The following is a 15,799-nucleotide window of genomic DNA, read 5'->3' on the forward strand; positions in this document are numbered from 1 at the left end:
GGATTGTCCAGATTTCGAAGATGCAATCCCTGCAAAAACAAACAAACAAACAAACTAACTAATTGACACACAAGCAAGCAAACAAACAAACAAACAAAACAAAACAATCAAAAAGCGAAATCAAGTGAGATGAATGTTTCACTGATGCCACTTAACCTGAGGAACCCGCCAAGCCTCATCAAACACATTTATTACGAAGTTACATTTTGTAGGAATATGGGACAAAACATTAATTTTACAGTAAACCGAAATTAAAGGGCAAGTTCACCTTCATAAACATGTGGATTGAGTTAAAGGGAAGGCAAACTCAAAGAGCGATGTGGATTGAGTGAAAGAAGTAACATTGTTAGTAGAACACATCAGTGAAAGTTTGAAGAAAATCGGACGACTGGTGCAAAAGTTATGAATTTTTAAAGTTTTGGTATTGTAACCGCTGGATGAGGAGACTTCTAGAGGTTATGACGTATGAATGGACAACAATATAAAGAAAAAACAATGTATACAGAAAATTCCACAAAAAATCACTTTTCCTTAAAATTACAAATTCCATCAGCTTGATACCGATATAAAGGGTAGCAATAATTCACCCAGTAGACCGCCTGCTTTTTGAAAGCGGTTAGTCAAGTGCTCTTTCACAATGCAGAAAAAGTGAATTTTTGTTGAATTTCCTTTATATTTTCTTTGTATTGTTGTCATTCGTCGTTGTATTCGTCATAACTTCTAGTAGTCTCCTCATCGAGCGGTCCCAACAACAAAACTTTAAGAATTTATAACTTTTGCATCAATTGTCCGATTTTCCTAGAACTTTCACTGATGTGTTCTACTAATGTTGCTGCTTTCACTCAATCCACATTGCTCTTTGGGTTTGCGTTCCCTTGAATGCAGCAATATCAATAGAACACATCAGCGAGAGTTTGAGGAAAATCAGACAACCGAACAAGTTATGAATAATTTGTGGAGTTTCTGCTTAGTCATGCTGGATGAGAAGGCTACTACTCGCAGCCTGTGATGTCACATATAAACATTAAATGTATACAATGAATAAAGTAAAAAGAAATTCAGGATATCTTTTTTTTTTCCTTTCTGGCATTTCATTTCATTTCATTTCATTTATTTCCACATTAAAAACAACAATCATTACATTTCAAGTCATAGTATAAACATATTCATTGTGGGGGACCAATTAAAGCCTTTCAGGCTTGTTGGGAATAGGCCCCAAAGTAAATACAAGACTTTCTCAACTTACAATATATAGGTACAAAATATATGGACACAAGTGGTTCATAATCAAAGCAGGATGAAGAAGGAAAAAAAAAAAGAAAAGAGTAAAATACTGGCAGAATATACAAAACCATGTTGCTATTACATACGGAAAGTGCATCTAAAATTGTTTCTGAACTGCTGTAATGATTTGCAGTTTTTCAGTTCCTTTGGTAAAGTATTCCACAAAATGGGACCTTGGTAAAAAAATTGTTGACTTGGCTAATTCGGTTCGGTAGAGGGGAGGATGAAAATTTTGTTGGTTTCTTGTATTATAAGAATGAATACTGCTGTTGAGATGAAAACATAGTTGTAAGGGGGCTGGTAATGCACCAAATAAATACTGTCACCTGACTGTTGCATAAAAATTCCTGTTTGGAAGCAGATTATATCTTGAATTGGTAATATATTCATTTTTTGGAATAATGCAGAAGTTTGTGACAAATAGTGTGAGTGAGTTATGATACGAATAGCTTTCTTTTGCAACAAATGAATACGTTTCACATTCTTTTTAGTTGAATGGCCCCAGACGAGAGTACAATAACTCAAATGAGATGAAATGAAAGAATAATATAACAATTTCAACACGTGCTTAGGTAGAAATTTCAGTTTTCGCAATATACCACTATTTCTCGACAGTGTGTTGCAGAGCATATTAACATGGCTATTCCAAGACAGTTTATCATCCAACATATCACCCAAAAACTTTATATTTGTTACACGTTTGATCATATCACTATTATAATATAAAACAAAATTATCAGTACACTCACGAGTCCCAAATATCATAAAATTAGTTTTTCCTGCATTCAAAATTAACGTATTTGCCTGCATCCATGAATCTAATTTCTTCAATTCTATATTCATATTGTCAAACAATAATGATAGATCATTGTTACGCGTAGAAATATTTGTATCGTCAGCAAACAATATATAATTTAACAATTGGGAACAGTTTGGTAAATCATTTATGTAAATCAAAAAGAGAAGAGGGCCAAGAATGGAACCTTGAGGGACTCCATACTTTACAACCTTATAATCCGATTTGAAACCTTCTATTACAGTATATTGCTGTCGATTATGCAAATAACTTTCAAACCACTTTAAAGCCACACCCCGTATACCATAATGATTAAGCTTATGCAATGAAATATCATGATCAATAGAGTCAAAGGCTTTTGACAGGTCAATGAAGACAGATAAAATACATTCTTTGTTTTCAATCCCTTGGATGATATTTTGCATAAATTCTAATACTGCGGAAGAAGTGGAGTGCCCGTTTCTGAAACCATACTGATTTGGAATGAGTGTATTGGAATCTTGAAGAAATGCGGTAACTCTATTGCAAATGCATCTTTCAAATATCTTAGCAAATGTATTAAGAATAGATATGGGACGATAATTACTCATGATACTTCTATCACCTTTTTTATATATTGGGATTACGCGTGCAATTTTCATATTATTTGGGACTATACCAGTTGATAAACTTATATTGAAAATGTCACACAATGTTCTCACAATAAATGGTATAACTTGTTTCACAACCCGGATACTTATAAAATCAGATCCTGCACTAGTGTTATTTTTCATCTCAGAAACAATAGATATAATTTCACCACATGTGATAGGCTTAAAGAATATTGATGAATACACAGGGGTGCTTAAGAAGGATATAAACTCACCATCATCTTTAAAACCTTGATTCATTGACAAATTATGACCAATGGTTGAAAAATAATCGTTGAACACATTTGAGATTTCAGCTTTATCTGTGACCAACTCATTACCTATCTTTATTCCGTGTGAACTTAAATTTCTATTCTCATTATTTTTTATGAGCCCATTTACACATTGCCATATTTTCCGAATATCATTCTTCACAATATCAAATTTATCAGAATAATAATTATTTACATTTTGCTTTTTTCAACTCATTCGTAACATAATTTCTAAATTGCTTATAAACATTTCTACGGTATTGAGTTGGATTTCTCAAATACTTCTTATACAAAGCAGATCTTTTCCGACATAACTTCTGCAAGTGAAAAGTCATCCAAGCTCTCTTATTCTTCCTTTTACATTTATGTTCCTTTAATGGAAAACACTTATTATATATATCTGTTATCTCTTGCACATAATTATCATAAGATTCATTCACTTCATTTGTGATTTCTACTGATATACACTGACTTTCAACACAAAATTTATGAAGAGTTTCATTGTTGATGCATCTTGTGCTAAAACAAATTTCAGAGTCCTCCTTTGGAGGTAACAATTCAGCCATAATAACAAAGACCGGCAGGTGGTCACTAACGTCACAAACAAGTATACCAGGTGTATAATAAGTATCTGTATTGAGGAATATATTGTCTAAAGTAGTTCTACTTTTGTTTGTAATACGAGTTGGGGAGCTTATGACTGGATAAAATGAAAAACATGTCATACAATCAAAGAAGGCATCAACACTTGGGTTTTGAGTAATTTGAGATAGGTCAATATTGAAATCTCCCATAATACAGCAATCAAACTTATGAATATCAATTTCATCTAACACTTGCATTATTTCATCAACAAAACCATAAATGGAAGCATGTGGTGGACGATAAATTATTCCAATTAACCTGTTCTTGCCTCTACGTGGTATTTCTATAAATAAACATTCAAAATTATTGTACTCTTTAGTCAAATCTAGTCTCACAACATATCGAACAGATTTGAGGATATACACTCCTGTTCCACCTCCTCGTCCATGAATTCTATCATTATTTTCAAAAACATAGTCTTGCAGTTGATACATTTGTAGAGGAGATGACTTTGTTAACCATGTTTCTGTCAATCCTATTATTTCAAATTTATATTTCAAAGTATTGATATATGACTCAAAACTCTCAAATTTTTTTGCAATACTGCGGCAATTAAAATGAACAAAAGAATGATGCTGATATAACTGATCAAATTTATGATTAGATTCATTCATAGTATAATACTGTTTGTATACATTTTCATCCAAATCTTTATTTTTCAATAATTCTAACAGATCAGAGTTGTGAGTGTTGCACTGTTTGTAGTCACTCGTGACATACTCAAAGAATGAAGCACATACATCATAATACTCTTCATTTTCTGCGGTATGATTAAATGGAAAAAATATTACCAACACAATTAATACAAATTAATCTTTCTTTACTTTTATCACACGAAAATTCAGATAAGCTCAGATTCAACAATCCTTCATCAAGAACTGAATCGCAGTTATAACATAAAAAGGTTGTCATGGTGGAGATTCCAAATCCTTACATGGAATAATCTGATTCCACGCAAATACGTGTATGATATGTGTACCGTGGCGCACAAAGAAATGGTAGAATGTATGTGCCAGAGTATAGAGAAGAAGTAGGGACAGGACAATGAGATATATCAACCGAGACATCAAGATTCATACCAAAAATTAAAATACCACAAAACAGTAAACATTTGTACAATACAGGTGAGGAGATAGCATTGAAAAACAACATTGCAATCAAAATAGCAATTGGTTTTGGTCGTTGAAGGAACATACATTTCCAGGGTAGCATAATTATTGCATAGAATGAATGTGTAAGCACAAAGCCTACGCTGTACAACAATCAAACATTATATTTATATCAACACAGTTTCTTCTCTTATAATCTAAGGTATCATAATTGTGATAATATCTGACAAACATACATGGATTACAATTTACGCAAATCTTCTTCACTGTTGATCACTTTTGTGATGGACTTCCCCCCAGTTGCCGGCAGTAATGCGATGACACGTCCATTTGAGGTCCATGCTTGAGTGACTTTTGGGTGCCCACGCGTCTGTTTGAAGAGTCTTTGGTTTTTCAGAGTAAGGTCCTCCACGATGATGATTCCCGACCCCTTGAGCACTTTTCGTTTTCGGAGGATTTCACTGCTTTTCTGTAGGATGCGAGCTTGACGATTATAGGGCGAGGTGCGGCATAATAAAGAACACTTGACTTCCCTCTTTCAGAAGGCAATGGGAATAACACTACCCTTAACATACGTCGGTGACGAGTAGAGGAATTGCGCATTGTTTTCATAAAGTAAAATTTTGTTAAAAAAAAAAAAAAAAATCTCTTCTTTGTATCGTTTACGCATGTAAACACTGTAGTCTTCTCATCCAGCAATAACTGTGCAGATACTTTAAAAAAATCATAACTTTTGAACGGACTATCCGATTTTCCCCCAACTTTTACTGACAATGTGTACTACAAAAATATTCTGCATCCACTCAATCCGTATGATGATGAAGGTGGACTTTGTCCTTTAACCCTGAAGTTTGTGTGCCCCATTTCCTGTCCAAATTTGTATGCGGTTTGTGCGTGGTGCGAAATTTGTGCACATTGAAAGCTGCAGAAATCCGAACGTAGATGGCGTCAATACACAAAAGAATAGTGTACATTTTAATTCAACAACAGAAGAACGAAATGGCGGATAGCAAAGTAGGAAAGTTGACCCTTCTCCCGGCAGTGAGAATTCGCACAATTATGAAGAGTTCGCCGGAGATTAGTGCCATTAGCCAAGAGTCATTATATCTCATTACCAGAGCGACGGTAAGTCTCTTCATTCTATGACCCTTTGTCGTAGCATTAAGTTCCCAAACCTGGTTACACCAATAACTGCCGTATCGTAGTCCCACTTATTAGGTCTGCTGTAAGTTTGAAAGTGCACCACTTTCCCACCGCCGCACGCCGGGACCCGTGGCCAATATTGTACTTGTACTAAACACGTAGATACCCGGTACTACGAATATGCCTAGGCCTATCAGTATTAGGAACCTGCCTGGTACGTTAACAGTTAGATCTACAGAACGTGTAACCCCGTCGCGGGGCGCTGTAACACAGTAACAGTACTCAGTAGTACCCTTTACGGTACGTATTTGTGACCTGCTACAACAAAATGATCCTAGTTCCTACCCTTGTAAAGTCGGGCGAGGTCGATTATTTGAAAATTGCATGACACAATTCCCTAATCTTTCTGCTTTAAATTGATATATAAAAATAATCGGATGCGGAGATATCGATGTTTAAAAGAGAGCATGTCAAGACGTCTGGGAAATCACAGTTTCGAGAAAAGCGCCCTAAAAGTTCTCCTTGCGACGCAGTCACGATCACGGGACACGCAGTCAGTATTCACCTCCGGACAATAGAAGGTAAGCCCTAGCAACCCCCGAAATGCTCATTCAAACACAGCGTCGGCGGTCTCCTCACCGACCAATCAGTGACCAGGATGCCAGAAGAAGCAGCTGGGCCGGCTGGGCATAGAGCACCCCGCCAGCACGCACCAGTCGACTGGGCAGTGTGCGAACTTCACGCTTCGGTTAGCAGCAAGCGGCAAGCGGCAAACTGACCAATGAAATCACGCTGGTCGTTGTTAGGGGCGGAGCCTTTGTGTGGCGCTCAATCCAAATGTTCGAACCAGTTTCTGCTTCGTTGAAACGCCAAAAAACATGGCCCAGAAAAACGCTATTTTTTGGTCTTTCCTTTCATCATTTTGCTTCAAAATTTCGACAGATGATAGAAGACATGTCAGACTCTAATGATATGTCAAATTCAGAAAATCGTAAGTTTTGACCAATTTTGAAGCTCTGACTTCAAACTCGATTTTCACGGCTTCGACCGTGCGCGACTTTAGGACCATTTTGTTGTAGCGGGTCACATTTGTCCGTATGGGGTCGCTGCTGCGGTTACAGAACGTGTAGATCGACGTGTTGGAGTTTCTACGTGCTTTAGTTTCTACGTACACGTAGAACATATCTAACAATGTTACAAATTGTACGTGTTGCCTGTTCGACTTTCTAACCATACACTACAGTGCAAGTACAGCCTGGATGCGAATATGAGAACATCTCCGAGCAGTAACAAGCGTTATGATCGTAAATACTTCTGATACTTTGTGTTGTCATTTTCAAGAGTATGATACTTGTAACAAATGAAAGGCATGGACATTTCTTTTTTTTTCACTAAGAAAATTAAGGCAGACGCCCCACGGCCTAGACTGATATCCAATTGCAGCGCGCGTTACATGTAATGTGAATGCCTGGCGACTTTATTTAGGTACGTAGTGGCGACTGATGAATGGTAATCAACGTTTAAGAGCAGCATCACAGTACTTCAATGTAGTTACGTAGACCCAACCCTACCATACCCAAGTGATACCAATACCATACGTAAGCTTGGTATTTTGGTAAGTAACCAGCATAGAATCAATTAACTACACTGACCGGGCAGAACATGTGCACAGCATTTGGATTGCAGGGTTTATAAAATGACCTCCAAGTGTGAAATGATGGGTCGATTAGAGTTATACATTGTACCAGTAAACAGATAAATCTGCCTCTTTTCAGTACTTGTTAGGTGCCTTCTTATTAACTGTATCATTCAATATTATTATCAATGATAGGTATTACCTTTTCGATGTAGTGTAACAGTGTAGGTTCAGTGGGCAGGCCCCTTACCTAGCCCCGGAGACCGCGCAGCTAAAGTGAGAATCACGAACAACTCCCTATTGCCACATACAGCGACTTCATGAATAAATCATGGGTAAATTTCTATCATAAACACAGTGACGATAAAAAATGAAATGTAACCCATTGCCTTGGTTCTTTTCACCAATTTATCTGGAAACTGCAAAATTTTCCACATTTTTTAGGAGTAAGCGGCCTGCCCTAGTGGGAGAGCCGTGCTACCATTTTGAACGTGTATATCCATTAGTAAGCATCTACGCATGTAGCGAGTAATACGTAGCCTTTTGTCAAGGCCCTCTCGCTGTATGGTGTAGAGAGCCCAGCCGAGTAAGGTAGCGCAACTCGCTTCGCTCGTCCCTTCGCTCGTCCATTACAGCGAGAGGGCCTTGACAAAAGGCTAGCATGCAATGTTAGTGAGCATCGGTGAGCTGAAGATAATTCGCCTTATAAGGCAACATTTTCTGCATCATAAGTAACGAAATGCATCAAACAGTCGCCGATTTGAATCATTTAGGTTTAATCGACCCATGTAAGTATTCCTAGTAGTTTTTGTTGAAAAATTAAGGAAATATAGCGCCGGAACGGCACCCGTTTTGTACAACATTAAGATCTGAATGCGAAAACGGCACAGCCCCAACACGCTGCGCTGCACGTTGGGGCTGGTCGCAGTTAGCCCCTTACCATGCTTACAGCAGACACTGAGACAGATCAATCCACTCTGCTGTGCACTGTGTGGACTGTGTGATCTATTGAATCTAGTATCTGTGCAAATGTAAGTTCTGCAGTTTGAATGCGACTGCTGAGTCTTGTACACACCTGTAAGTGGGCAGATTTCGAAGGCTGTTTAATCCAATAAAGTTGATGTGCATGTACAACAAATCAGTTGCAGTAAAATCAACTGACACTGACAAATTCATTTGAATATGTGACCGTGCACCTCAAAACGAACATAAAGTCGCACACACTGATTTTGCGTGAGGACTGAAATAAGTGAAATGGGTCAACCTAGCCGAACTTGACTTTTTCATATTTTCTGAAAGAGCGGGTCTTCTTTGACATTATGCTAAAATTTGGTATCTTAAAACGGGCAGGAAAGTGTGTTTTTTAGCAGTTTATCTCGAACATTTTTGGTAGAATAATGTGATCAGGTGTGTCCTTAGAATCCCTTTTTCATTTCTGAAAAACCTTGTCCACACTCTTCACTTTCAACTCTAATTACTTTTGAAAGGATAGTGCTACTGCTTTGGAAGTTGGCATTAATTATAAAAAGAATGTGTTAATGAGGCATGCTTAATTTCAGTTTAATCTGATAATCCCTTCATTGTTGTTACTCTCGTGGCTTACTTCCTGTTTTTTGTCCCATTCATCGCACAGCCAGCACGGTTTTGTAAAGATTAAGCGCTTGAATAGACACTGTACTTCAGAGCCTCTTTTCTCACTTCACACTTTCTCTAAGTTTGTGCTTTCTTTCCAATATTAAGATAGGTTAGGAGAGTCCATTTGATTTGAGTTATACATCATTTTAAAGCTTACAGTCTGCTCTTTCAGAACATGGTCTCAACTAAAAACTCATGTCTGGCGACTTTTTGTTTGTTTTGAGGTGCAGGGTCACATATATTCTGTAGGATGTTTGCATGTTTGATTACCGTAACTCATTCCTCATGGGTCCTTGCTTGTCTAATTTACATTTTCCCAACTGGTGTAATAGCGCTGTTCTTTTGCAAGAACTGTGGACCTGTATGAATACATGCAGCCTGCACATAGCAATAAAGGTGGAGCTCACTAGTTTTTTTATTTTTGCTCGCCCATTTGGTTTCTCTTACTAGTAATGCATGAGCTTATGAGCACTCAGCACATGCTGTAGTTATGTCTCACATCTGATAGTGTACACTATATCATATTGTGTGAATGACATGCACAGTTGACCATGGAAAGGGGATACATGTGCTACTTGACTAGTTTTGCACAGGCAGAAATTTATGGATGGGCAAAAAGGATCTCACTTGAGGGTATTTGAGGTTCTCAGAGAATTGCGGGAGGAACACAAATATGTTGACACTTGGTGACAGCGATGCACACCCTATTTGTCTTTGTATATCATTGACCATTTTGAGATCTCTCGTTCAAATAGTTATTGCCCACTGAATACCATTATCATTAATATCAATTATCATTTGTTTATTTTCAGGAGCTGTTCGTAGGTTGCCTTGCCCAGGAATCACTGAAGAGAAGTGGCACACCAAAGAGCCTGGCCTACAGTGATCTTGCCAACGTCGTCAACAATCAGGAGGAGTTCCAGTTTCTGGCAGGTGAATTCCCATTCATCTAGTTCATTGTATATCAAACAGATTTCTCATAGAAACAAGTTGTGATATCTTAGTACTGGTATTTAATACTTCACTAAAGATATAGGCTTTAATTGTGGTACCTTAAGCCTCTCTTACATCCCGTCGTGCATGTTTAGAGATCGTGCGGACTCTGAGTTCCTGTCAGGCGTGGAGTTGTCACAGGGTGAAATTCAAATCGGAGGGGAAGTACCGTATGTAGTAAGTACTTAATGAGTGGGTGTGTCTTGCTCAAAAAGTGATGCCCGCAAGTAGGTCTGTATGTACGCCTTTTTGGAAGTAGGAGGAAATAAGGAGCACGTAAGATCTCTACTTCTGTCGCACACAATCAGTGGGATAACTGTACGTGAATTGCAAGTGAAGCGTACATTTTCAGAAATTGTACTCATGAAGTAAGAGAAACGTAAGAGAAACGTAAAGAGCATGGAAGTGTTAAGTAAGACAACCGTGCGTCAAATTGGAAGAACGCACAGATAATCACAATAATATAAAAGGGTGCACCGAGTCTCTTTATCATTCATTGGGACTCACTGCAGAAAACGTCGATGCGGAACTGAAAGCACGCTGTCCGTATCAGCTTTGTATGGGAGCACGATGCACCTGAGCATGTCTCAACATAGTACTTCTGACGCACATTATATCGTGCTGATCACGTTCGTCGTCTGAGTGTGACGTACTTCACAAGTACGGCAGTAGTACTCACCACGCATTTTTGAAGTAGGTAATACGCACGGAGGAAGTGCGCTCACCCCGCTTTTGTCAACACGTACATTGAAAGCAATTGGAAAGTAAGAGCCTCTTGCGTGGTAAGCACGCCTTTGTGGGAAAATACCCCCCAAAATTGTTGCATGTTTTGCCTGCGTTACGCACGCACCTATCAAACTTACTCAGTACTTTTGTCTTGCGTACTCCGTGCGTGCCCCACGCGTGATAATTGTCGCAGCCAGGTCGTAGCGAAAAACTGGCCGCCCAGTTTTCAGGCTGTGTGCTATGCCTCGTGTTTGCGACCACCAAAAAAAGTACTTTCCACTTGCGTGCATCTCACTACTTGGCTTATTTTTGGCATGCAAACCACTCGTAGGAGCACGCATGACCGGATGTAAGAGAGCCTTTAGTGGAATTTGTTGATGGCATACCTGAGAATAGTGCCTTTGTTGCTAATATTCATTTTGTAAATTTGTACTTATTGCACCGATAAGCATACTTTTGATAGAATATGACATACAGCTGTATGGTCCTGTTTCAGATCAATGGTGTAACTTTGAAAATCACTACTTATTGAACTGTAAAAGAATTTAAGTATAATACAAAGTAATACATTAATTGCCTTTACTTTGATATATCTGATAGATATCCACAAGCTGGTACTAACTTTGCAGAGATTTCTTTTTATCCTGCCTCCATATTTCCTTATCTTGCTAGACGTGGTGCCGAAGAAGATCCGCGTCTCGGAGTACCTGGAGATGATAAAGCTGCAGGAACAACAGCAACAGGCCGAGGGTGACGAACGGTGACACCTTCGCTGAGGAAATCCCCCCCCCCCCCCCCCTTTCAGGCACTCCGGGTCCGAGTGTGCTTTGTAGAGTGTATTAGGTATCTGAGCATACTCTGGGAAGGAACATTCTCTCAAATTGTCATACCTCCGGCTGCGCACAATTGCTCAGTCTGTTGGGCGGCAGTCCACTATGCCGTGGATATATGTCAGTCTGCATTGACTTGCCATGATGGCAGCTGCATCACTGTACAGGTCCTCTCATTGAAATTGGTTACCCAAGATTCAACCGACATTTCAGCTGGAGAGAGCAGATGGTATGTGGACTGAGTGTGCCACATTTCCTTTTGTTTTTGCTTATTTTGTTTGTTTGTTTGTTTGTTTTGTTTTGTTTGTTTGTTTGAATGATTTGTATTTGCATTCAAACTGCCTCTTTTTTTTTCAGAACTTGCAGAATCACCTTGTTATAAGAGATGTTGTTATATCTGGCCTCTTTATGCTGAGATTCCACTATACAGGCAAAGGCTCTTTCACTTTATTAAGTCTTAGATCTGACACTAGAGGGAGACATTTGGATTATGTGGGAAGACAATGCAGTGTACATGCAGACATACAGAAGTCACTTTTGTCGGCCAACATACGCATGTACAATAGTTTCAGTGATATTAGTGAAAGTGTTATTCATCAATATGACTGATTGTGAGGTCATGCAGCAGGGAATAATTTTCCTTCTTGAAATGAAATAGCAATCTTTGTCGATGGACATAATTTATATTTTGAATAAATTGGTATACAATTATATTGAATGAAATTGTTACACAAATGTATTTTTTTTTATATATAGTATATCATATACTGTATCCAACATAAGAAATTAATAAGAAGTGATGATACATTATAGGAGAAATGATTGATAAATTTTGTAACACTGGGTGCACAGTATGATTATTGTGGAGCCTGCCATTTGAGGGTTTTGTGTTTGTGAGGTTAACAAATTATAGAATTTGACTTTTCATATTTCCAATAATAAGTTGTTCATCACTGGTCTGGAAAATGCAATGTGATAACCACATAATGTCACAAGATCTTGTATTTCATACATTGTCTCTTTTCTTCTTTTACTGTTACAACACGACTTTTTAGAAAAAAAAAGATGCCATGTTAGCATTCACAATGATTGGCATTTCACATATTTTATGCAGTTTCACAGAGAAAAGTGAATTTTGCTACTGATTTTGAGGAAACTATCCTTCCACAGTGTACAGTGTACATGTATTTGCAAACCTGAGAAGCTTCAAGCTCATTATTTTTTCTCTACCTTCAGTTTTGTAGTGTTCACATAGTCTAAGTTCAATTCCATGCTGTGTACAAATGCAAACAAGAAGCTCAGTACATTCAAAGGCTAATGAGCCGTTACCTGAAATGTTTAATAAGAGAATGATGTCAGAACTGGTATTCGACTTCTAGCATGTTGCATTCTGGGTAAAATGAATCGATAGTGCATTTTGCATTAACTTATTGCAGTGTATCTCCTTAGTACTATAGGTTTTCTGAAAACTTCTATTATACATGTATGTATTTATTACACGGGCAAGAGAATAGAATGTGTTCCTGATTTTGGCATGGCTTTTGCAAAATTGAGATACAAGTACAAATGTACCATGCAAATATTTCCATGATTGTTCATTTGTATCAACCTGATTGTAACGGGTGAATACATGTATTGGCAGCCCCATAGTGTTGTACATATTCCTTTTATAGTGTCATTGCTGCCATTGTGATTTGGTTTTCTTTTCCATTGTTTTTTGTTTTTTGTTTTGTTTTTTGTTTTTTATCACACACTGTAGTCAAATCAAGCATTATGCTCACCGTTGTTAGAGCATAGATCAGGCAAAATTTGCATAAATGATAAATCCCATCCTGGTCGTTACATCTATTCTTTGTCTACAATACATGTACACATCAATTTGTGATTGAACGGGCAAAGTCTGTGGTCCCTTGTCCTGCGTGCGTGTGATCAGGGTTTGATAAAATGCCGACTGATCTGTTCATATGTATGCCAACATGATCTGTGTATACATGTACAATGTATTGCGTCACAATGACTCTTCATATTTTGAAAGGGGGGGGGGGATGGTTGTGTGTGTGTATGTGTGAGTGTGTGTTTGTGTGTGTGTGTATGTGTGTATGTGTGTGTGCATGTCTTTGCATAGTTACCATTTATGTGTCTCTAAAGTATGGAAAACATGTGCAAGATCTGATTTACGGTGTACTTTGTATATCTTTTTGGGGAAGGCAATGGTGAAATTTGAAGAGTTTGTTCGCAAAAACCGATAAGTCCATTTTTGAAGATTTTGAAGTACCGTCTCTGTCATAAAGTACAAAATAATACCTTTTAAATGATGTATTGGTCACTACATATAACGGTACGTTTTTGAAGTTATGGTCAAAAGAAGCAAAAATTGTCTTATTATTCTCTTTACTTTTCTTGACCTTTAATCGCAAATATCTCCATTTGGCAAATATGGACTTATCCGTTTTTGCGAACAAACTCTTCATTTGTTTCTGTAGTTATGTAGTTGTTTATGTAGTGACTCAAATCCTCCCCACCTTCACGCACATATTTATCATAACAAAATTAATGTGCATACCGTATGACATGCTGATTTAGGTTGTGCAGTGTTGCACCGCCTGATGACCTCGACAATATGAAGAGCTTGCTTCCAAAAGGCACTAAATCCATCATTTTTCGATGGATTTAGCGCCTTTTGGTTGCAAGCTCTGCAATTGTTTTTCATCGTTTCCTGATGCATGTACATTGTACCATTTTTCGGTTAAACTGGAAAGTACACCACTATTCATAGCATAAGGCTCTACTGATCATGATTATACACGTCCCATCATACGAACCCACAAACAAGTGTACATGTACACACACGCCCACACACACACACACACACACACACACACACACACTCACACACACACACACACACACACACACACACACACACACTCGCTTAATAGTTTATCACATATACACGTATTTCTACATGCATACGCGCAAACATGCAGTATACTTATTCATAACCGATAACTCGAGCATAATATTTGATGTAGATATCAACACAATAAGCTTGGTCACGTTGACCATAAAACTAATACATTGTACATGTAATCATAATTACAGTTTGACGGCCCGCGTAGGTCCAACGAATCCGTTTGTACATTATGTACACATCGAATACAGGCAGTTAACTTCATAAAGTGAATGTGACTGTCGTTTCGTTGCTCTTCCTTTATATTTGCAACAACATACACTGTATTTCCAATGACAACATGTCTCGTAGCTTTTACAGTACATGTGTATATCACATCACATTGTCTTTCCACACATTAATAGACCCTATAGTTCATACTTTCATCGCAATTGTTCGCATATCTCTATTTCATTGTGATGAAACAATTCCATGATTAATATTCACTGCATGTCTTGTTCCGTCATTATCCATTTTACGTTCCATCTGACAGTATTTTCTACATCGTGGAACATTTTGTTTTTTTTAAATAAGATCCCCAAAAGCAATGTATCCATTTCGCGTTCACTCTAACAACAACAACAGCAACAACAACAACAAGAGGTCAATCTGTAATTAAAGCGATGGTACATGGTCGGTTGAGATGGGCTTGAGAATTCTTACATTTTTTGATTATAAGTTTTTTTGGAGATAATGAGAAACCTCTCATGGAATATAAAGGAGCATATGATTTTTAAGAGGAATTGAAAGCTGATTTTATGAAACTTGGTTTTGAAGTGGCTGAGATATTTCATAAAGCGGTTTCTAAATATCTCGCAAAAAGCTGAAAGCTGAATTATCACCTAAACTAATACAAAATCATTCCTTTAATATGTATGCCTTATTATGTACAGTATTTTGTGTCAACTTATTTTACCCAATTCCATTGTGTATTCAGTCCAGCTTCTTCTTTTGCAACTGAGTACATTTGTAACAAGTTTTCCCAGGCAGGGTAGATACAAAATTGCATTGTATAAATAATGAAGTTGGTCGTATCAGTCGAAACAAACTGAGGAAGATGGGTTCATAATGATAGTTCACAGCCCCAAACAAAGCCAAGTCTCACAAGTTGTATATCACAAGTGTACTGCATAGTAAGAACACATCGTTTG

At 37.8% G+C, this 15,799-nt stretch overlaps 1 protein-coding gene across 1 annotated transcript; it reads left to right on the plus strand.

Annotated features, from left to right (window-relative positions):
* The first annotated feature begins 5,726 nt into the window (after positions 1-5,726).
* Positions 5,727-11,657, plus strand: LOC139723085 (chromatin accessibility complex protein 1-like). Its single transcript, XM_071634354.1, has 3 exons — positions 5,727-5,860; positions 9,962-10,082; positions 11,541-11,657. The coding sequence occupies exons 1-3, from the start codon at positions 5,735-5,737 to the stop codon at positions 11,630-11,632; spliced, it is 339 nt and encodes a 112-aa protein (XP_071490455.1). The 5' UTR covers positions 5,727-5,734; the 3' UTR covers positions 11,633-11,657.
* Positions 11,658-15,799: the final 4,142 nt, after the last annotated feature.

The sequence above is a fragment of the Diadema antillarum genome, unplaced genomic scaffold, assembly GCF_040938485.1.
Source record: "Diadema antillarum isolate AM-2024a unplaced genomic scaffold, OU_Dant_1.0 scf00000180, whole genome shotgun sequence".
Classification (NCBI taxonomy): domain Eukaryota; kingdom Metazoa; phylum Echinodermata; class Echinoidea; order Diadematoida; family Diadematidae; genus Diadema; species Diadema antillarum.